The sequence below is a fragment of the Salvia miltiorrhiza genome, chromosome 8, assembly GCF_028751815.1.
Source record: "Salvia miltiorrhiza cultivar Shanhuang (shh) chromosome 8, IMPLAD_Smil_shh, whole genome shotgun sequence".
Lineage (NCBI taxonomy): Eukaryota > Viridiplantae > Streptophyta > Magnoliopsida > Lamiales > Lamiaceae > Salvia > Salvia miltiorrhiza.
In genome coordinates, this window is record NC_080394.1 from 21,770,462 (window position 1) to 21,795,366 (window position 24,905).

Genomic DNA, 24,905 nt, shown 5'->3' on the forward strand with positions numbered 1-24,905 from the left:
CCCACTACAGTATGTACCACATTAATTTCGATTTCGTTGGAGGCCCTTGTCGTAGGATAATTGTAAATAAATTATAAATTAATATATTTTAAAATTAAATTAAAAAGTGATCATATAAACCATGGATAAAATTCGTATATTTTTCCTAGTATATAAACCAGAAAAAATGATTAATATATTGAGTATAAACCATTTAAAAATTAGAAATGGATCGATTTTTTTGTTCCATTTCCGATCGGTCCGAGTCAGAGAATTTAAAAGACGATCGGTTCGATTAATTACTACAATTATGTAAAACCTAGGGGTTTCTTTTCCGAATTTCCAAAATTAAAGGGGCACAATCAGAATTTCTCACGCAAGATCAAATCCGCTCTCAATCCTGATGTACGAGTGAGCAATTTTACAGTGTGGTGCAGCGTGAAGGGGAGAAGAAGATGCAGTGGTACGTCGTCGCTTCAGTCCTCACCATTCTCACAAGCTCTCAGGTTTACTCTCCCTCACTTATTACAGCTCAAATTTGAAATACTTTATCCAAACGGACTTGATCTGCTTGTATGCGTATGTATCGTTTCAAAATTGCCCCAAAAATGTGATTTTGAAATGAGTGTCTGTTCCTTTTGGGTGAAATTGGCAGGGAATATTGACGACATTATCTCAGAGTAACGGCGGGTACAAGTATGACTATGCCACTGTGCCTTTTCTTGCTGAAGTTTTTAAGGTAAGTACATCGATTCTTGAAAATGTATGGTTAGTTCTGTTAGCTTCAAACTTGACTTCATTAAATGTAATGTTTGGAGTTTCGTATTGATAAAGTGAGAAAAATATGCTGCTGGGTATAGCATCTAAGGGAGTTAATCTAATTGAGGTTAGGATATAACTATATGTCTTGTTCTTTTATGAGATTAGGTTTGTTTTCTTTTGGTTGGTTGGTGGGCGGTCGTGGGAGGAAGGTTAACAACAATTTATGAAATTGGAAGTTCAGAAAATCTGTGTTAATGTGTAGTTGAATGTTAATCACATTAGATTTCTGCAATTCATTAACTAGTATCAAGTTTCATTTTGGATGCAGCTAATTGTGTCTAGTATGATGCTGTGGAGAGAATGCCAGGCATCACCTCCTCCTAAAATCACGACTGAGTGGAGAAGTGTTCGATTGTATCCGATTCCATCAGTCATATACCTCATTCACAACAATGTGCAGTTTGCTACATTGACATATGTTGATACCTCCACTTATCAGATAATGGGAAACTTAAAGATTGTTACGACTGGAATACTGTTCAGGTGCTTACTCCTATAGTCCTATTCGCATCCTCTTGTTGGGTGGCGTAAATATCAGTAACTGAAACTTTAAGTATCCGAAGGCTTTGCTTCATTTAATAGAGTGCTACACATAGCTTTCTCTTGTGTAGATGTTGATGTTCTACAATTGGCATATACTTTTATTTCCCATTTTAGGCTGTTTTTGAGGAGGAAGCTTTCTAATTTGCAGTGGATGGCTATCTTTCTATTGGCTATTGGAACAACGACAAGCCAGGTACAGCTCAATTTTACTTACTCTTCTACTTTAATGTGAACTACAATGACAATGTGGCTGATTGGGAACATTATTGTCGTAAAAATTTGACTTATTAAGGGTATAAGGTGGTGGTGGTTTGGAATTCTGTATTTTGATCGAAGAGTTCTCTCTAGATTGAACAGAGGTTAAACTTATGAGAGTTGGATGGTGATGCTTGGTTTAAGGACTCATAGAATAATCAATGTTATACCTGATTATATCAACACGTAAGCTCTTGTTTTCTCAATTGGGAGTTGTATGATCACTGTCCTCGCTCGTATAGCGTTTCATGTTAATATAACTAGTCTATGCCAATATGCACTTCTGGTTCTTGTAATCTGAGTTCTTTATGTTATGTTAACACAGGTCAAAGGTTGTGGAGAAACTTCTTGTGAGTCGCTCTTCTCGTCTCCAATTCAAGGATACATGCTGGGTGTATTATCTGCTTGTCTCTCTGCATTGGCTGGTGTCTACACTGAATTCTTGATGAAAAAGAACAATGACAGCTTATATTGGCAGAATATTCAATTATACACGTAAGTTTCCTTTGGTAGTACTGGACCATTCTACTTACACGTGATGAATGTAATTACTCAATATGAACCGCCCTAGCAGACTCGCGACATCTTCATAATGAAACAACTATAATATTTTCTGAGATAACGGGGGATAGAGGAGAATGACAAAGGGTTTTCTTATTTACATTTCATTTCTTCGTTTCTGGGTATTGACTTGGATTAGGAGCCTGTTAAGGGTGTTTTTTGTTGATGCAATATAGCAAATTCTACCTCTCAGATTTGGTGCAATATTCAACATGGCCAAACTTGCCACGGATGATTTTAGAAGTGGATTCGAGAATGGTCCATGGTGGCAACGTCTTTTCAATGGATACAGTCTAACAACTTGGCTGGTAGTGTTAAATCTTGGTTCGACTGGGCTATTAGTATCGTGGTTGATGAAGTATGCAGATAACATTGTTAAGGTGCATATTACTTCCATCATCATTTTCGTTATAATTTCTTCCCGCAATGTCATGGTACTTGATTTTGAGTATTGGAGGCAATTGCTTATAGTCTACTATTTCTTCTTTTTTTCTAGTATGACATGTGGTAAATAAGTGGAATCTGTCTTCCTTCTCAACAGGTGTATTCCACGTCGATGGCCATGTTATTGACAATGCTGGTATCTGTATACATTTTCAATTTCAAACCAACTCTTCAGGTGAGTTGTATATCTCTGATTTTCTTCAAATCTCGTGCTTCCCCACTTTCATCATACATAATCAACACAAGTTAGACTATTATGTATTGTAACTGTTTGCGTGCAGCTCTTTTTGGGAATCATTATCTGCATGATGTCGCTGCACATGTATTTTGCCCCTCCAACCGTGCTCGTGGACTTGCCTTTGACGACAAAAGCATTGCCCGAAAGTGTAGACGAAGTTTCTGTTGATCGAAGAACAGTTGCCTAGAGCGCCAATTCAAGTGAACCTCACTCCTTTTCTTGTTATCCCTTTCTTTTTTCATTCGGGAAAATGCAACGAGGAATATTTTCCAAACCTCAGAAGCTGGATGATGTAGAATCACAACGTGTAGAAACATGGAACTAAGACAAAATCACCACAGGATTCTTACAAGAGTGAGTTAGTTAGTTAGCTGTATGAAAATCTGGTTGAGTAGATGGAAGCGAAAGTTCTTGCAGTCTGAGTTCAGCTTCTTAGGCGTTGTATGATTTTTAACCATTTAAGAACGTTGGTTCCAAGCGTAGATATCGGTGTGCAGCCACATCTTGGCAGACATCTAGTCTTGTTATACACTACTTGTGGAACATTTGGTAGTTATACAATTGTTTATAATAAGTAGCATTCACTATCATAATCTGTTCTTCACTCTGCATGCTCAGCTCTGGTTATCTCCCAAAATGTAGCTCCTTTCTGTGTGTGTGTGAGAGAGAGATTTCTTGGTGGGCAATGAGGATTGATTTCTCCGGCACGCTGCACCACCGATGGTGGCAGCGGCAACCACTGACAACGAGAGCTGTGCCACCATGTGAGGACTCCCAACTTTTTTCTCCCAAGTACAACTAACTCCTCTGCAAATTGCTGCTGCATTATCAATGGCCTCCACAGATGGTTCCTAAACTGAAACCTTATTAATCTAAGACTATATGTCCTTTATAGTGTATTTAGTGTATCCATGTATTAATTTCTAGATTGACTTATACATTGACCAAAATAACCTTACAACATTTCAAAAATGATAACTATATCCTTCAACAAGAAATAAAATCAGAGAGAAAATACAAAGATTGAGTTTGAAAATTATCAGAGAAAGAACAACGACTTCAATTGTAAACTTTTTTTAAAATCAGAGAAAGAACAACATTGACTTCAATTGAATTTATAGAAAATTATCAGAGCAATGACTTCAATTGAGTTCGAAAAATATCAGAGAAAGTTATCTCATCCCAACAAGAACTAAATTAAGAGTAAGAAAATCTAGAGATCAGGTATCGAATTGGAAACTTTTTTTCTGTATCAACCAAATCATCAATCTATAGCTGTGTGCAATCCGAAGGTGGGACATGATTTTTTTACCAAATAGAAACATTGTTTTAGACCGGGCCTTGCCTGAATCTCAAGTTTGATAGTTAAATAATCTTGGATACCAAACAATCATATTAATATAAACCCATATTATTGTGCCATCAGGCCTAATTTGGTGTACCAACACGATCTTATTAAATAACAAAATTTTATTTAAAATAGTATAAAATTGATAAATATAATTAACTCTCAGAAATTCTAACACCTTACCTTAAATTCACACTCTCCTTCCTAGCTATAAAACTCTCAAAAAGGGATCAAGTTATAAATAAGTGTGGCTTGAATTACAAAAACTACAGGTTGAAGTGGTGCACACTAGAATCAATATTCCAAAAACATGATAGACCAACAAAAACCTTAAAAAAGCAAATCGATGACTTCTTTTTTTTTGGGCTGGCAACAAACTTTTGGCTTAGTACTCCACAAATTAGCTGTTGTCTATCCCTTTAAATATTAAAGGAAGCTAAGACTCCTTCAAAAATGGCATTGTTGCTGCCTGCAACCCCATTTACAAGACAAGCATCATTACTTTTATAACTTCAAATATACAAAGTTTGATGATGTAGGTAGGGATAGAGCTGATAAATTTGTTAAATCCAATCGCATTTTCTGAAAAAGTCCACCACTTTTACAATTACAAATTTCAATTTACTTATCAAAGTTGGAATTGCATGGCATCCATCCATGTGCTCCTTGGTCCACACCGCCAAAAGAGCCTCCCAACTCGCGACGCCTCACTTTTAAATTGCAACATAGTATATTATATATGCTCCAACAAATAATTAAATACCACAATATATATAAGGCAGTGAGTTGAAGCAATATCCCTGCTTGCTTCAATTTTCCATCAATTAAAGAGAAAAATGAGATCGAAAAGGATTGGGACACAGAGCAAATTCCTCCGTTACATCAAATGTCCTCTTCGGGCTCTGGCCCGAGCCCGGGACCTCTACATGCAGAGCCTCGCGGCGACGGGTGGCGGCGGCGGGGTCACCTACGGCAACGCCATGGGCTGCCCCACGCCGCACATTTCAACTCTGCCCAGCGCCAACTCAGCTTTCAGAAGTGCAGACGAGCAATTGCGGGATCTCATGAGCCTCGCCCACGCTCGCGCCGGGAGAACTGAGGAGGAGCTCCGCCGCTCGATGCTTCTAGTGAGGCGGAGCAAGAGTGTTGCGTACGGGAGGATTGAGGAAGAGAAAGCGTTTGAGTTGGGAGACGACGAGAGAATGTGTTTGCTTGGAGATCAATTGCAATACCACAGGAGTAGAAGCTATGCAGCTCCAGCTTCAACAAGACTTAAGTTCCTGCCATAATTAACTCTATCTGCTTCTTTTACTTTTACTTGTTATTTTGTGCAATATTTGTAATAATGTCAATGTATCCCATGTAAATCTGATGTTTGTTTTCATTGTAACTTTTATTGCATTTTTACAATTGAGTTAATCTGAAAGGCATTATAAGATGATCGAAACTTATATATATACACATTGATATTTAATTATATATATTTACAATGGATGGCTTCAACATATATATATATCAAAGTTGAAAATGTATGTATGTAATAGGTTGGCGTAGTTGAGTTGTTTGGCCTCGCCCAACCTTGGAATTGGGGCCATCAATATTATTATCTTTTAAATCGAATTTACATTTTACAATTTATATCCGATCCACGTGTAGTTGTAGGGCTATATATATGTATATTTGACATTCAAAGTGAAAGCATCTACTACTAAAAAGAAGTGTTAGAGTTTGTTACTTTTATGTCTTGTTATATACTAATATAGAAATGCACGTTCGCCCCTGTATACACATGATTTAATTAAGTACGCTGGCTCCTTTTGGTTTCGGGTTTAATTTATTGTCACTTAATTATAATTCACGGAATTTCTTGTAAAAAATACACTCATTTTAGCAGTGTGTGTGTGTAAAAGCATCCTTGCTGGCTAATTCTACATCTATATACATATTGACTCTGTAGTTGTGTTGTTGGAAGTAGACCATGTGCAAGCATTGCAAATTGAGATTTATTCTAGTAGAACAGAGTATTCTTTGCAGGTCAGCAAATAGAAACATGGTGGAGAAGAACTTGTCAAAAGAATTACGTAATGATTTGACTTTAATTAATTTCTCATGTGTATAGGATGTTTGAATCAATATATATGAAATTTGTTTCAATCTTGAAAACTGATAGTTTAGGTAAGTAGCTAGGGATTTATGCCTTCAGAACAAGGGATAATATGTCTTCAAAATTAAAGATTGGTGATCTATTTTTCGCTTGCAAAATTCCCTAACCAGGGTACTTTACTCATAATAAAAGCTAAATGATTGTCGACTGATGAATCATGCAAACTGGAAGAAGATGTGAGGATGGAGAAGAGTCATGGCGACATGCAATTTTAGGAGTATAATTTTACAACAAAAGAATGGGCCGAAATTACATGACCCGAAAAGTGTATTGGTCATGTGCCCAATTCATAAGTCCAAACAAATGGGCTAATTATGCCCAATTAAATATATTTATATGATCATTGACGTAGCTAGAGGGGGGGGGGGGGGGGGGGCAGTGGGGGCACTGGCCCCCCCTGGAAATTTCAAAAACACTAGGGGTATTTTAGTAATTTTATATTTAATATTAAATAAATACATAAATATTCTTATTTTAGTAATAATCCCAATTTTTCTCTACATAAAGGAGATAAGCTATTGAACGATTGTAAAACTAGTGTTTTAAGGGTGCGTTTACTTCAGTTGAAAAAAAAACTATTGGAAAATGATAGATAAGAAAAGGTGAGAAAATATTTTTCTCATTTTTTTTTATCATATGTTTTGCTAGAGATGAAAAGATGATAAAATGTTGAAAAATATTTTCACACCCATACTTAGGATAATATTATCCAATATTGGAGAGAAAATGAGTGAAAAGGGGATGCCCGATAAAATATTTCACACTGGCCAAAGAAAATTTTCCATCATAGTAAATATGTGAAAATGATGGAAAATGGATGAAAATATATTTTTCTCTGTTTTTCCATCAAAATAAGTGTAATTGGTAATAAAAATGAATAAGTGATTAGATGTTTTTTACTTATATTTATTCCATATTAGAAAATTAAAATAAATTTAGCTGGTTACGAAGAGAGTATTTGGCCCCCCTAACTAAAAAGTCTGGCTACGTCACTGTATATGATCATGTGTAAATTCATTCAAACTATAATTATGCATCCGTCTTGACTCTTGTGTACAGTATTTGCATGTTTATAAACACATGGATTTAAAATAGACTTGAGCATCAGCACTGGATCACCAAAAAGCCGCCCTTAGTGATGAGCCGATCGATGCGGCATTGGAGAGTTCGAGGCGCGGCTTATCCAACGAGCCAAGCTTAAGTGGGCATTATAAGTCTGGCGCGGGCATTGTACGTGTTTGATTTTATTTTATTTTTAAGAAAATTGAAAAAAAAATGTTACAGCTATTAACTCACCGTTTTTTATTTTTTATTTCTTTTAATTCATCTATAAATAACACCACTCCTTACACTATTTCTACAATATTTTCTCTCAATTTCTTTCATTCATTCCTCACAAATTCTCTCAATTTATTTCAATTATTGTAATTTTTTAATTTAAATTTAATCAAAACTCAAAAATTCAAAGCTAATTAATATGAGTAAGCATAATTAAATCAACTACACCTCAACCAATGTTGGTGCTCTTATTTAATTTATGTTTAGGGATTTGTTACTCTTACACACACATATATATATATGGGCATTAATTTTTTTATAATTAATAAAATTTATAATTAAATATTTTTATCTTTCATTATTAGAATTTCTCCAATCTCACCACCACCACAAATATGTGCATTAGGCATGTGGTGCACACAACTATAAGTCTATAACGATGGCAAGGCAGAAATTTCGAGCCCCTCAACATCGATGATGGCGACGGAGATGGCGATGAGGAGATGCTCCCGCCCCAGGAATATCTGGCAAAGGCTTGCTTCTACGCAGATTGCTTCTTTCTCCATCTGCGAAGGAGAAGTACGATTTTGACAAAAACGTTTGAATATATAGTTGCTATGACTAGTCTCCATCTTCATACTTGTTCAACAGCAGCAGTAGAGTGAAAAAGGGTCCCCATGTAGGTTTGGTTTATACAAATAATTAAGTGGGGAGAGGAAAATCCACAACTCCTTAGGAATATGTTGCACTTAGAAGATTATAGTAGAAAAAAGGAATGAACATACTATATAGTAGTGATTTTACTAAATGTTATAAGTTCGTGGTTTTAAAAAGTTATGTAATGTTATAAAAAAAAAGTTATGTAATGTAATTAATGGACGATACAAATTTTATTATCTTAATTAGTAGCCAGTTTTTAGGATTCAAATACCACTTCCATTTCCCAATAAAAAAAAAAAAAAAAAAAGATGTAATACTATTCAAAAGTATAGTACTTACTTTCCCTAAAAAGGCGACAACTTATTTCAATCATCACATCAAAAATAGGCTAACAATTCCCAACATATCCTCTGCTTTCGTGACTTTTCTCACCATGAGATGCAGATAGAAAATAAAAATTGAACAAACAAATAGAGAGATGTGCAACCCATTCTCACTTCCTAAATCATAAACCTACAGATTCAACGTCAAATTCCTCTAAAGAAGAAAAGATTGAAATCTCACGAAAAGAATGAGATGGTTGAAGAATTCTTTCTCCGGATATATACGACACAAAATTCCATAGTCATTTTCAAGAGTAAACCTCCCCTTGGATTGTGGCGTTAACGAGTTAGGTCGGGCATACATTACAGCCGTCGTAATTAAATGCAAGCATCCTGTTGCGGAAACATCAGATTTGCATTTCATACAAATCAATTACTATATCTTTTATTAATTCTGACCAAAAACAGAAACATATCTCCCACCTCGGAATTCTTATTAAATAATCAAGGTAAAGAAAAAAAAAAACTCCACACACCCATATATAATAAAACCATATATATCCATACATACTAGAGTGATCACACAAAATCCAAAAAATGGCGAAACCCATCCTCCAAAAAAAACCATCAATTTGTTGGAGGTTATGCATTTCGGCAGCGGCATCACTTGTAATATTAATTCCAATATTGACCTTGGCCGATCCATGGCTCCGATTCTCATCCCGCATCGAATCGAAGGGTCCGACGTTCTACGACGACCCGGAAACCGTATACACGACGGATAAGGCCGAGAGCGAGTGGGACGAGAAAAGAGACGAGTGGTTGAAAGTCCATCCCCAATTCTCAAAATCGGAGAATCGCGTGTTTGTGATCACGGGGTCTCAGCCGTCGCCATGCAGCAATCCATCGGGAGACCATTTGCTATTAAGATTCTTCAAGAACAAGGTGGATTACTGCAGAATCCACAGCTACGGAATCTTGTACAACAACGCGTTCCTGCAGCCGGAGATGCGGTCGTACTGGGCGAAGATACCGGTGATCCGGGCGGCCATGGTGGCCCACCCGGAGGCGGAGTGGCTGTTCTGGGTGGACTCGGATGCGATCTTCACGGACATGGAGTTCGCGGTGCCGCTGGAGAGGTACAAGGATCACAACCTGGTGGTCCACGGCTGGCCCGACATGATCTACGAGAAGAAGAGCTGGGTGTCGCTCAACGCCGGCGTGTTCTTGATCCGGAACTGCGGGTGGTCGATGGAGTTCCTGGAGGCGTGGGGCGGGATGGGCCCCAAGAGCCCCAGGTTCAAGAGATGGGGGGAGATGCAGAGAGCCACGCTCAAGGACAAGATGTTTCCGGACTCCGACGACCAGTCGGCGCTGGTGTACCTGATGTTGAAGGGGAAGAGGAGGTGGAGGGAGAGGATCTACGTGGAGAATGAGTACGCGCTGCATGGCTACTGGATCGGGATCGTCGGGAGGTTTGAGGAGCTGGGGAGGAGGGAGGGGCGGCGGCGGCGGCATGCGGAGGTGGACGTGGAGGTGGCGGTGAAGGAGAGGAGGCCGTTCGTGACGCATTTCACGGGGTGCCAGCCGTGCAGCGGGGAGCATAACCCGGCGTATGAGGGGGACTCGTGCAGGGTCGGCATGGAGAGAGCGCTTAATTTTGCGGATAATCAAGTCTTGACCAATTATGGCTTCGTGCACCCGGATTTAGGGAATGCCTCCCTTGTTACACCTTTGCCATTTTATTAATTTACCAACAACATTTACTTTTTTCTTCTTACGAATTTTTTTAATACTACCTAACTCTGCTCTTTCTGATTTTCTATTCGAGGATATCAACTTAATATATACAGGGGTGGGCTAAAATATAAATATATTTTAAAATATAAAATAAAAATCATTTTCAGTTTTTAGATCACCAAGATCTACGATTAATTCATCATCTTGATGTATGAATTCATGGTTCCGAGTTCGAATTTCATAGGTAATAAAAAATTTATTTTTCGCAATTCATATATTTACACAACGAATTTATATGTGTTCTACATATAATTCATACATTTTAGGTAGTTCGTATTTTATATGTTAATAAGTGTTTATATCGTAGGCTCTTATCTCGCGCACATATATATATATATAGAGAGAAACGGAAATTGCATTATTGATGAGTTTTGGCTGTAAATTTGTGAATATTAGTATTTCATTTCACTTTCCGTTTGTATATCTATATAGATAGAATCAGTTAAAAGTATAATTGAAAACTTAATTAAGGCCTAATTTATAGCCAATGAGGCAATGAGCTAGGCTCGATGATGTATACCCAGTACCCACTTCCCTGAACAGAAGACAGAAAATAACCTCAAATTCAAAAATCTATTAGTTATATTGTGAACCATACTCCTGTTATCATAACCATCCTCAATTCTATGAAGAATTTTAAGATGTATTTTAAAATAAAAATTATAACTTTAGGGTATGTTCTCTTTAGTTGATAAATTTATTATGGGAAAGAGAGAATAACAAAGCTCTTCCTTTAATTAAATCTCTTACTTATTTCTTTTTTCTTATTTTCTACAAAAAAAAGCTACTCTTTCTCATTCCCTATTTTCACTTTTAAGAGGGATAATACTATCATACTAAAAACGAAGGGATTATATTATTACTTTTTGAAGTGAAAAGAATGAATGGAAATTAAATTTCTTTCGTAAATAATGAGGGAAAAGAAAGGAGGCGTTTAAACTTTAAAGGGAGAAATTTCGGTTATCCCTTATTTTCTAATGATAAATTTATCAACTAAAGAAAACACACCTTAAGTTATACCTTGTATAGAAGGAAAAGAAATGAGGCGTTTAAACTTTAAATGAAGAAATTTTCGTTATCCTTCATTTTTTCATGATAAATTTATCAAATAAAGAGAACACACTTTTAAGTTATACCTTGTATAGAAGGTATAACAACTAATTAAGTTAATTTTTTCGAGTAGAAGTTCGAGTAAGGGTATTGTTGGTATTCTTAGTCGATAAAATATTTTTCAAGATTTATTAAATTTTGAAAATCCAAGTGTTGAGAATCTAGTTAGAAATTGATGATTAGTTATGAAAATGGTAATATTAGTTTTAGGACTACGAGTTTAAGTCGAGAACTTATCTTGTAGGCCTACACAAAAGAGGATATATTTAGGTTCCTGACCATACCAATTCAGTTGCTTGGTTGTCTACAAAACATGTGAGGTTCTATTTTCGAAATGTACGTGTTGAACTACTAAGCTTGATTTTATGTAAAGTTAAATGTGATGGTTCATACTAAAAATATTTTTGTTCTTTATTGGTAAAATCCGATCCTTCTATCAGAACTTTGTTGGCTCTATGACTCAACTAGAAACACCTCTAAGTTGACTTGCAATAGAACAAGGACATCCTAATGATGGTAAGTTGACCCAGTGTCATCTCTCAAGGAAAGTCTTAAAGGGCTTTTAGTAGTATCGTAGGAAAAAGCAATAAAAGAAAGCAGTAAAGAGTTTGATTTTAAAAACTTAAACTTAAACTTAAACTTAAATTAAACTTGACTTGAATTTAAACTTAACCTAGGCAAGAATTTAAACAACTCAAATTAAACCTAACTTAAGAAATTAAATACTTGTAAATTAAAAACCAACTAATCTAGGCGTGAAACTAAAGTGCATAATTTAAATTGCATACTTAAAAAGAAAGCATAAACATGAACGAAAAACGTAAACATGATTAAACAAAATAAATTGAATTGAAATACGAAATACCGTAAACGTCTTGAACGTGTAATTGTGTCACGCAATCACAATCTAAGAATAAAAGCTAAACAAAACTAAATTGAAACCTAATTAAAAATCGACACTATGAAATCAATTAAATTCCTAAGCTTCGGATGCCAACAGATCTCAAAGATGGCGTCTAAAACTAGGGCAAGGGATGATTATTTTACAATGAAAAGTATGGCCCTATTTATAGACTTCAAATCCCTATGGATCACCATGGATAGGGCTGGGAATCGGGTCGGGTTCGGGTACCCTACCCGAAAAAATCGGGTACCCGAACCCGAAAATCCCCTAAACCCTATACCCGACCCCGACCCCGAAATTGAAATCGGGTACCCTAATACCCGACTCGGGTACCCGAGTCGGGTATTCGGGTACCCTAAATTACCCGAGTCGACTCAGTTTCACGTTTCCAGTTTCCATCGAAATTCAACCCAAAATTCCACCAAAACTCACAACGAAATTCCACCAAAATTCAACCACCACCGTCGATTTGTAGCAACTTTCAAATCTGTACAGAATTTTATTTTTTTTGCTCAATTCTCAAACCAAGACAAAAAAAAGCATATCTGTTTATTTAAAAAAAAAAAGGAAGAAGAAGAAGAAGAAGAAGAAGCAGCGGTTGTTGGAAATCGGAGGCGGTGCGGCTGCTGCGGGGCGAAGTCCTAGGCGGCGGCGGAACGACGGGAACGACTCGCGAAGTCTCGCCGTCTCGGATCTGGGCTGCTGCGGGGCGAAGTCCTAGGCGGCGGCGGAAACGGCAACGGCGGGCGGGCGGGCGAGGGGCGCTGGGTGGGAGGCCGGAGATCCTGGAACAGCAGGGCGGGAGGCGGAGACTCCTGAGACTGACGAGTCACGAAGACGAAGGGAATTAGGGAAAGGAAGGGAAAATGGGAATTTCAAACCAGCGAATTTGGGGGAATTTGGGATTCTGGGAAATTGGGAATTAGGGACTATATTCGAATTTGGGATTATGGGAATTTGGGTGAATTTAAAATACACTTAATTAAATATTCGGGTATTTCGGGTATACCCGATACCCGATCGGGTATACCCGATACCCGATTTTTTTAGACCCTAAATACCCGATCCCAAACCCGACCCCTAATTTTTCGGGTATAGGGTACCCGATACCCGATTTTTTCGGGTCGGGTATCGGGTACCCGATTACCCGATCCCGAAATTCCCAGCCCTAACCATGGAAGTTGCCATGCAAAGTAGAACTCTAAAGGTAATAAAATCGTGCAAGATAAGGCAACTTCCATCTGTGACGCGCGCTGCAAGTCATCTCCACTCTGGCCGAATTCGCAGCTCTCGCCAGCGGAACGGATTCCATCAGAGAAATGGCCTTCCGTCAGAGAAATGGCTTCCGCTCTGGTGCATTTCTCTGCTCTGTCTGACTTCTCTGCTCTGGCATTTCTTTGGCGAGACTTTCATTCCTCTGGTCTGACCGTTGATTCCTCTGCTCCGCGCGCACTTGTCTGCTCTGACTAGTGATTCCTCTGCTTTGTGATTTCGCTGCGATGACTTCGCTGCCCTCTGACTTGTGATTTCGCTGCTCTGGCATCCTTCTCCTCCGCTCTGGCTGTTGCATTTCTCTGCCAATTGCATTTCTCTGCAGCGCTGGGATTCGCTTCTCTGACGCGCCAGAGTATGCACAAAAACGTAATTCTTAGCCCAAACTTCTCCAACATTTGCACTCTTCATCTCGAAATCCTAAATCTCCTGCAAAGCATAAAATACACCATAAAACGCACCAATTTCCAGAAGATTATTTTAAAACATGCATATGCAAACCCCTAAAAAATAGAACAATTAAGCATAAATCACTCTGCCAACCAGAATTGTATACGTACATATTCATTGGTGATTTGCTTTCTACTAGAACCTGTTGTCTCGGAAAATTCATTTTCTCCAATGACAACCAGTTAATTTATAGATAGCATCCAATACACGAGCTAAGAAAAATACGAGCACAAATTATATTTTTAGTATACATAGTATAAAATGTTGTTTTGGTCTCGAGCCATCAAACTTCTGATCATGTGATGATCTTTTTATTATTTTGGTTGTACCTGTAATCCATATATCATTTATGACGTCCTTCTCTATTAAAAATGAGTTGCCCGATTTTAAGGGCACAACATCTGTTTATTCAAGTAAAGCCTAGCACAATCATCACATAGCCTGTTTCTTATTCTCTCGGGAAATTGAGGTGTGATATATCTTAATAGCAAATTTGACTTTAAATTTTTTTTTTGTAAATGAGACTTTGTTTGAATGTAATTAGTATTTTTCACAAAATCAAATAATGTGTTTCTTAAAAATAAATAAGACTTTTTTAAGAGCAAACAAGACTTTTTATTCGTAAATGAGACTTTGATTAAACATAAATAAGACTTTTTATAAAATCAAATAAGGCTTTCTTAAGAGTAAATAAGATCTTTTATTCGTAAATGAAAATAAGACTTTTCATAAAATCAAATAAGAATTTCACTGTGTGCATAAAAAATGAAATGGAGTTGGATTTTATTTGGGAAATTGCCGTAAAATACACAAATTTTGGACGGATTATAGTTCTGCACACAATCTTTGAAATTTGAAATAAAATACACTAAATTTTACTTTTTCTGATTTTTTCCAATCTAAAATTTCTCTAAATTTAAAACGTCGTAATTCAATATGAAAATAAAGCTTTCCCTCGCAATCAAACATTAATCCACATAAAATAAAAATAAAATTCTAATTTTATTTACAATCTTTGAAATTTGAAGAGTCTTATTATTCTTGCTATATTTAGTATTTGAGCATATAAATGCGCATATGTTTCCATTGTAAAGAATACAAGATATTCGCGATTTACTCTAAAGTATACAAAGTCTTAAAATTTCAAAGATATTCGTGTTTTATTGTTTTCTTTTAGTATTGTTTATTTTGAGCATAGCAGAAAGATTATATTATCAAATAAATTCAAAATTATTCTATTAATAAAAATAAAAAATATCTAAAATTATATTATTTTTATTTATCATATTACACTTACTGAATGCCCTTATAAGCATTCAAATTGGGGATTAATGTACTAATAACATGAAAAGTAGAAAAGAAAAGTAACTTAAAGTAGAAGGATTTATATTTTACATAGATTATAAATAAATGCAATTTAAACAAGTAGTAGTACAAATCTTTTTATCATTCTTACTAACAAATAATGAAAATAATGTATGATGTATAAGGGTGGGATAAAGAAAATATGTGCCATGTATAAGTTCTTAAAATGGGCCTTTTATTAGTAAATTTAAAATATAAAAAATAAAAATCAAATTACATAATAAAGAAATTTAAAACTAATTCATCTACTTAAAAAGTATTCTTTTTACATCTTTTGAAACAAAAATCACTAACAACACTTTCTTGATCAATTTCTTCCAAAAGAGTATTCAATTGTCATCAAAGCAAGTCCTTTTAATATTTCTTGCGACAAAGTCCTCAGTAAATCAGACTTGGGTAACTTCAGTTATTTAAAAGCTCCTTTCTACATAAGAAACGGTAACAAGAATTGTTAATAAGATTTTGTGAGCAATTATCGCATTTGAAAAGCAATTAAATTGTTAAAAAAAATATATATCTATTGTTCTAATTTCTTTTCTCTATATAAGATCAATAAAGCCTACATAAAAAAATATATAATTCATCAATTAAAATTATTGATATAAACTAATGAAAATAAAATATAACTAAAAATTTCTAATATTACCTTGCTAGATGAGATGAGAAAAAGAAAAGGTTGAAAAATATGAGAATGTGATTGAAGAGATTAGAGGGTTTCAATGTAGTAAAGGATAAAAGAGAATGATGTTAATGATTTGATGCTTGAAGATTTGAGGAAGAAATCGGCCAAGAACATGAAGAATTTATGTAAAAACTTGTAGAAGAAAAGATTTCTTGTATTGTGCTTCATCCGTCAACGAAAACATGTCCTAAGGAGGTCGGCACAAGTTTTAAAAAAATTAATTGTGTAGTATTTAGTAGTGGAGAAAGGGCCATAGTACGAGTTATAAAATTATTTTAGAAAGAAAGTTAGGAAATATTTTCATAGACGGACGAAAATGATAAATTAAGACATGTTTCCATAATCAGAGGAAGTATGTCTTTTTGAGTGATCAGTAATTGAATCTTCTTTACATTTAAATATTTGTTTCTATAAATAGCTAACATTTAAACTCAATATTAGGGCTCATGGGCTAAGGTCCATTAAGCTCACAAGATAAAATAAATACAACTCAAATTATGTCTTGTCAAATCTGATTAACTCTTGTTGCAGCTCTTTTCGATTCGTGTTTCTTTATTCTACGAGTTAGGGTACCTTTGTTGGTTCAGACCTAATAAGAGTGGTTTTAATCCTACAAGAATATATATAAAAAAAATTAAAAAAATCAAATAAAATAGATGATTTATAGTCGTGTATAAACTTGTATAATTGGGCCTCAAATAGACTTTGTATATTTTATTTTAGGCTTTTTCCCATCAACAAGGGCCCTTAATTCCATCTTCATCAATATTAAAGAAAGGTAAAAATATATTGTATTGTATGTTAATACAAGATACATAAATTAATGTGACGATGAAGCGCAGTCTGTTGGTAAGACGCTTCTATTCCAATTAATAGGTCAAAGGTTTGAGTCATCTAGAACATGAGTGTGTGTTTTTTTTTTTTTGGTGTAACAATTTAAAAAAAAAATACATAAATTAATGTTAAGAGAGCGATAAATATCTCATTCTTGCCGATCTGCATACTTTTTTACTTTTTAGGACTTTAATTAAAGTTAATGGGCCTCGATTAAGATTAGATGTCAAATACTTTAATTATTCAAAGAAAATTAAAGAATGTCACTAAAGAGTTTCAAACTAGAAACCAACAACGAGAAATATGCGCAGTAGATCGTTAATTATTTTGTGGTGTAATATATATATATATATATATATATATATATATATATAGGGAGAGGTTCAAATAAGAACCACTAATAAAATAAGAACAGAGAACCATTTTAAGCCATTCGATCATCAAGATCTACGGTGGATGCATCATCTTGGTGGATGGATGCAGATGCTGGGTTCGAATCCTGAAGGGAGCAAAAAAATTATTTTTTTTGAATGCATTAAATTTAATAGCGGATGCATTAATTTGTATAGCAGATGCAGTAATTTTATTGGTTCTTATGTTCTCACGATAATTGTGGTTCTCACTATAACCGCACCATATATATATATATATATATATATATGAAGAGGTTAAAGTAAAATAAAATAAGAACGAATAATTATTTTCAGTCATTTGATTATCAAAAGTTATAGTGAATATACATCATTTTACTGGATGAATCATCTGGTTCGTATCTTAGAGCATCCACATTGATAGACTCATTCTCCAGACTCGAGTCGATTTGGCGGATGAGTCGACCAATGCAAGATGGGGGCGGCACGAGCTCGACTCATATGAATGAGCCGAGCTTATTCGTTATTTTGTACACGCACGTGCAATAGAAGTGCTACTTTAAAAAAAATAAAAAATTATTGAATGTAAGTAAGTTAAATGAACCTCTTCAATGCAGGGCATTGACTCATAACTGACTTATATGTGGATGAGCCTCCAACCGATTCAATGGATGTGGATGTTCATAGAATAAGTAGAAATTTTATCTTTTTCAATTGCATTAGTTTTAACCGCAAACGCACTATTTTCTATAATAGATATATTAATTTCAATAGTTAATCTCACGTTCTCACAAAAAATATAATTCTCACTAGAGCTACATCATATATATATATATATATATATATATATATATATATATATATTTCCCTTGCTTTTGGGGGGGTTAAGTGCAATCGCCTATTTCACATCCCCTCAAAACTTTCCCCTGACGATGTAATCTACCTTTTCTAGCTTTTCCTTGACCACAAACAATACAGCATGACGACATCCTTCTACGTTTGATTTTAATTCTTTTATATATGTCTTGTAAAGTAATTACTTCATCTATTTCATTATTAGTGTCTCACTATTTTTAAGTACGATAATTAAGGATAAAGTATAAATGATTAAAATTAATATGATTGACACCTTTTTAAGGGTAATTTTTTTTTTATCATATATAAATGAGTCATTTATTATTGGATAGTCCATTAACCACTAATAATGAAACAGATAAAAAAAAATATTGAGTTGATCTTCTGTTACAACGGTTGTACCATGCAGACTGGGTCACCCGTGCCCCGCCACGCCCTACTCCTTAATTCTAATTAATTACTGTATGTAAATGATAATAACATATGACACTTTTATTAAAATAAATTATATTTTTTATCAATGAAAAATGAAATGATATACATAAAATGTGATATGAATTATATTTTTATTAATAAAAAATGATAGTTTTTCTTAAATACAAATAATACTTCATAAATAATATTTTATATAAAAATAAATGATATATTATAAATAATATTTTTAATTAAAAAAAAGATATTTTATCGAATGGGATGAGATAGGCTCAAGCAGCACAATACACCCATCCTTAGGGGAGAATTTGCCAAAGATATTTTTCTTTACAATAAATATATGCAGCCACATTGTGGCCACCCACACACTAATATAATAAGGATAATTTTGATTTATTTAATTTATTTTTTTAAATAAAAATAGGATTTAGTTATTTTATTATATTCTTTATATTGTACTTATTTTTTTAATTTTTTTTTGCATTTTTTATTTTTAATTTATTTTTTAATAAAAATAAAAAGTTACCAAAAAATTGCAAAAAAAATTACTATAATGTAGAGAATATGATAAAATGACTAAATCTTATTTTTATTTTAAAAAATAAGTTAAATCAATTAAATTATTTTCTACTTAAATAAATTGTGGGCAGCCAGAATGTGGCCGTTTAGCATTACTCTTTTCTTTATTTGAAAGCGTGCAAATAACCTATAGGTTCTCCTTTAACAATTATATCTCTCCACTTTGAGCTGCAGAAAGGATTTTGGTAATTTGTTCGTTTTTTCATAATTACGTGTAGCTTTTTCTTAGTGGCCTACTTATCTCGACTGCAAATATGCTGCTGTTGTGTCTGCAAAGAATTTAATAGATTTATTTTCGACTTACCCTAAGTTGATGCTATTATGGTCACTTTAAATTTTTAGACCGCTATATAGTGTTACTTTATAAATAAATTGATCTGGCTTGCAAAATAAGAATTTATTAAATATATAGTAATTTATAAATATAATTGTTTTTGTTTCCAAAATTCGTGGCTTTTAAGGCTATTATCTCAATAAATTGTTATGCGAGCGTTTATACAAATTCTCCATTTTTACAAAAGGTTGAATCGTGGTGGCATTTAATTTTTGCTTCACATTGGAGGAAGTAAAGTGGCAATTTTTAGTGGAAAATAAAGTGTGGGGTTTGGCCTTTTGGGGTAAGTTGGCTATAGGATATAATTATACAGCCCATCTGCATTTTGTAGAAAGCTTGGTGTTTCCCCTCAATTTCGGGCCTTTCGGCTACTTCTTAACTTTTTCCTCTTTTAATCTTTTCTCCTAAACCTTCCTTTTTTCTCTTTATAATTCCCCATTTTTTGGTATTGCACATCACCTTTAAAATCCGCTTCAGAATACATCACCTTTCATTTTTTTTTTTCTTCTGAAATTGCACATGGTCAGCCAACCATCAAACATGAAAATAACGTGGAAGCCGGAAATGCCACGTATACACGCCGGAAAATTATTTTAATTGACGTGGCAGCCATGTAGGCAAAACTACGTAGTTTTGAGTTCTATTTTTTTTTTTTTCAAAAATACAAAAAATATCAATAATTCTAAAATCTGAAATTAAGCTAATGCTCTAATTTTCGCACCATACTTCTTCTCAAAAGAACAAAGCGGTGCTCATTTAGATAGTGCCGTTGGGCGCCATTGACATTTTCGAAGCTTGATTTCTAGAATCCGTCGGCGGGGATGAAGATAAGGTATCTGGATTACAAGATTGAGATTAAGGAGAGCTCTCTCATTCAACGCTATCCGATGGATCATCCCGTGCTCAGAGATCCGATGTCGATACACAGGCAGGGATGGAGTAAGCTCAGAGATGTCTACTTGAATAATCAGAATGTCACCATTGATGTATGGAGATTTAGAGCTACTTTGGCTAAGGTGCTCAAGCTTTTGCGTCGTTGATTTATGTCAGAATCATTCTTTCATCTTTGTTTTGTAATCAGTTTTCGCATTTCATTTTTTAATTTTTCTTTCACCACTCTGAATATAATTTTTTTTGAATTGTTACATCTTTTCAATTTGAAGCTAATTACAGTTTATATCACCTGAGCTTTAGTAGTAATTTGATGTTAATTATTATTATTATTATGGTGTGAAAGCTTTGTTCATTTGAGAAGACGTATGGTGCGAAAATTAGGGCATTAGCTTAATTTCAGATTTTAGAATTATTGATATTTTTTGTATTTTCGAAAATTAAAAAAAAAATTAGAACTCAAAACTACGTAGTTTTGCCTACATGGCTGCCACGTCAATTAAAATAATTTTCCGGCGTGTATACGTGACGTTTCCGGCTTCCACTCCATTTTCACGTTTGGTAGTTGGCTGACAATGCGTAATTTCAGAAGAAAAAAAAAAAGGAAAAAAAAGGTGATGTATTCTGAGGCGGATTTCAAATGTAATTTGCAATACCAGAAAATAGGGAAAGGTAATGTATTTAGGGACATTTACCCCTAAATTTTATTCATCTAAAAGGATTTAAAGGATCAAGTTCGTACAAATCACAATAAAAAAATAAAATTAGAAAAGCAAACTAGCACGATTGAAACATATAGATAGACATGTCAAAATTATTACAATCAAAACAAATAGAGTGTGATGAGCCTCAAATGCCCATAAATTAACAGAAGCTCATCAATTGTGCCATCAATATTGGAATGCATATATACTCTATGAAACAACCACACGAGAGTACTCCATTAGTCCTTTCTAGTGTGAAATCATTCCTCCAAGAGGTATAAAATACTTTTACTTTGCAGTAAAAAGGAGGCACTAGAAGATAGATCATCGTTACCTTTCACAAATCATATTGGAATGATAGATTTGTGGAAGAACTCAATCGACCTGCAGCGTAAATTCAATCTCAACAACCAAAACTTGCTAGAAATTTCGATGTCGAATGATGAACATTTTTCCCTAAGCAACACGAAGAAGACGACGGAGTATGAATTGATGAAAAGGATGATCATAAACGGCGAAAAGATGAAAATGGTGATGGCACACGAAGAATTACTTCAAGGGAATCTTTTGGGCAACTTTAGTACATAAAACTTTATTGATATCACTCCCTTCGTCCATGAAATATTTTTTTAGATGGAGGTGACATGAGTTTTAAGAAAAAATTAGTTTATTTTTGGTGAGTTTCAAAAATTGGGGAAAAAGATAGTGATAATTAGTATAGGTTATTTTAAAAAATGGTTGATCCATTAATGACATACATATAAATATATGAAAATTGCAAAGAAGATAGTTATTTATTAATAAACGAAAAATGAAAAAATAAAAAATATTTCCTAGACGGAGGGATTGCAAACTCATTTGTGACCATTGGAAATCATGAACTCGAGTTGGTTGCTCTAAATTGAAATATTTTCTTTTGTGATGAGAAGTTATACCTATCAATATCATTATCACTGTGAGTTTTGAGTAAACATCATTTATGTACAATGGACAATTTATATAAAAAAGACAAACTACAACACTATGCAAAATCTTATGCTCTACAGTCTCAATGTCAAATATATATATGATATTAATTAAAAGTCAAATATTGCATACGATATTTCGTATTGTATGATAGTCTTATTCATTTTTGGAAAAAAAATTATATTTTGTCACAACGTTAAATCTTTTAATAATATTGTCCTCTTGTTTATTTTTTACAAATTGGTACATAATGTCAAACATCTTATATATAAAAGTAAAATGATTATATTCTATATGTCACTCTTATATCTTATTTTAAAATATCTTAATCTCCCTTATTTGCAATTATTCTCATTAATGATATTTCTCAATTAACATTAATACTTATTAATCAAACAATTAATAAAGACGTTACATAAAAATAACTCAATTAATATATATTGCTTATAAAAATATTTACATATAATTATAACTAGCATTTGCATCCCGTGCAATGCACGGGAAAATATTTTTTATTTTTTATATTTATATAAAAATTAATACTAATTTAATTATCATACTCATAAATATAATAAAAATTAATTTTAACTAAGTATATTTGAATTGAATATTAAAAAATATAAAAATAATAAGAATTTACAATTATAAAATTTGATATTATGAAAGCAAAAAAAGTTTTTAAGAAAATACTAATAAAAAATTTAAAATATATATTTTTTCAAAATGATGAGAAATGAGGAGAAATTTATAAAATTTTAATATTTAAACAAATTTAATTTTTACATTTTAAATCAAATATTTACATAAAATATATCAAATTAAAACTCTTATCGTAATCTTTAATTGGATATGCATATTAAATATTTTATAATTAATCAAATTTCACAATTTTGGTAAGAAATAAAACAACAAATAAGAAGTTAAAGAGATGAAAAATAAAAAAGAGAAATATAGTTTAAACATAAACCTTTAATTTTATTATAACTAATTTTTATTTAATTTTGTTTTATAACAACATATTAGTAGTTTATTTGTTCAGTTGACCGTGGATTGTATAAATTCATTTGAATGGCTTTTTTGTCTAATTAATTAATAGATAATAGATTTGGTTTAATTAGTGAACGTGGGATTGTATAAATTCATTTTAATGGTTTTTTGTCTAATTAATTAATAGATAATAGATTTGGTTTAATTAGTGAACGTGTGAAACGAATGGGATGTGAATAATATATTTATAACCTTCATATTAACAGTATTTTCAAAATTGTCATTGAAATCAATTTCAAATTGATTTCAAATCAATTTGAAATTGAAAACTCCCTTTTTAATATAGTATAGATTGTGATGTGATACTATTAAATGATTTGTGCAGGCTAACTATAATAGAAATGGCAAAAGCTGTAGTAAATTAATAAAAATAAAAATAGTAATTGTTAATAAATATTATATACTCCAGAAGTGATGATATTCATAACTCAATTGTGGTTTTTCAAGTTCCAAACGAGATAATGCTCACAAGTCATAAATGGTCTATCAAGCTCCAAACGAGATGATGCTCAAAACTCAGTTATGGTATTTCAAACTACAGACAAGATGATGGTTACAAGTCAGCAATGGTCTTTGAGTCTCCATATGATCCATATAATTGAGTTCTACAATATTTTAAACTCCAAATAAGATGATGCTAAGCTACTGACGAGATTATGCTCAACAATAAATTTTAATTTCACAAACTCCAAATGATATGATTAACAGTAAATGTGGCAATCAATCATCCATCATATCTTACATCAAATTTACATATTTTCTTCTTCTTATTTTTCTAAGGGGTTATGGCAAAAAAAAAACATGAACTTTGAAAAAAATTGTAATTTTCACCTGAACTTTCAATTAAGCCAAAAAAATACATGAATTTATATTTTTAGTTGCAATTTTAACCTGAGTTTGACTTTCAGCAAAATCAGAGCGTAGTTACAGTCGAAAGTTCACCTGATGTTGGTCTAACTTCTGATGATGAGGAGTATTTAGAAGCTCGAAGGTCTAAGAAGACAAAAATTAATACATTTGACTTAATTTCGAATGCCAACTAAGCTCTAATTTCGTCGAAAGTCAAATTAAAATTGCAACAAATAAAATTCATGTATTTTTTGGCTTAATTAAAAGTTGAAATGAAAATTACAATTTTTTTCCAAAATTCATGTATTTTTTTTTGTCATAGCCTATGTTTCTAACATCTACAATTTCACATTGACTTTTTTATAAATTTCATCAAATGAAAATTGATAAAACAAGGTATTTCTATATCCTAACAAAAAATTAATATTTTAATTAACAAAAATGGTTGAAATTAATATAATTTGAAATATACCACTAATTTAATGTGATTAAACTAAATTAATTAGAAATTTAAAAAGTTATATTTCATATTTTTTTTAGAATTACAGGAGGTATTTAATATATAATCAAATAAGCAATATTCACAAAGGTGGGAACAGTACCCACACAAAAGTGAAAAACTATAATAATTTTTATATTCCACATGTACTATGATTATACAAACAATATAAATAATTATAAATCACGAGGTCAAGTGATATGCGTCAAATTTTGACGGACTATACTCTAGTTTTTTCAATAATGTGGGGAGACCACATCAAATTTGGCATACAGTATGGAGTTTGTGACATCATATCACAATTTCAATACTGTGACATTAAAAAATGTTGAAACATTATTCTAAA

The 24,905-nt window shown here is 33.2% G+C and overlaps 3 protein-coding genes across 3 annotated transcripts; all 3 read left to right on the plus strand.

Annotated features, from left to right (window-relative positions):
* The first annotated feature begins 294 nt into the window (after positions 1–294).
* Positions 295–3,432, plus strand: LOC131001832 (CMP-sialic acid transporter 1). The gene is made up of 8 exons (XM_057928434.1): positions 295–485; positions 635–718; positions 1,070–1,284; positions 1,459–1,537; positions 1,925–2,094; positions 2,354–2,540; positions 2,702–2,779; positions 2,886–3,432. The coding sequence occupies exons 1-8, from the start codon at positions 435–437 to the stop codon at positions 3,027–3,029; spliced, it is 1,008 nt and encodes a 335-aa protein (XP_057784417.1). The 5' UTR covers positions 295–434; the 3' UTR covers positions 3,030–3,432.
* Positions 3,433–4,858: 1,426 nt separating this feature from the next.
* On the plus strand, positions 4,859–5,637 carry LOC131001833 (uncharacterized). Its single transcript, XM_057928435.1, has one exon. The coding sequence runs from the start codon at positions 5,027–5,029 to the stop codon at positions 5,477–5,479; it is 453 nt and encodes a 150-aa protein (XP_057784418.1). The 5' UTR covers positions 4,859–5,026; the 3' UTR covers positions 5,480–5,637.
* A 3,424-nt stretch (positions 5,638–9,061) lies between these two features.
* LOC131001834 (glycosyltransferase 6-like) lies at positions 9,062–10,455 on the plus strand. Its single transcript, XM_057928437.1, has one exon. It carries the CDS (start codon positions 9,213–9,215, stop codon positions 10,362–10,364), a length of 1,152 nt encoding a protein of 383 aa, XP_057784420.1. The 5' UTR covers positions 9,062–9,212; the 3' UTR covers positions 10,365–10,455.
* Positions 10,456–24,905: the final 14,450 nt, after the last annotated feature.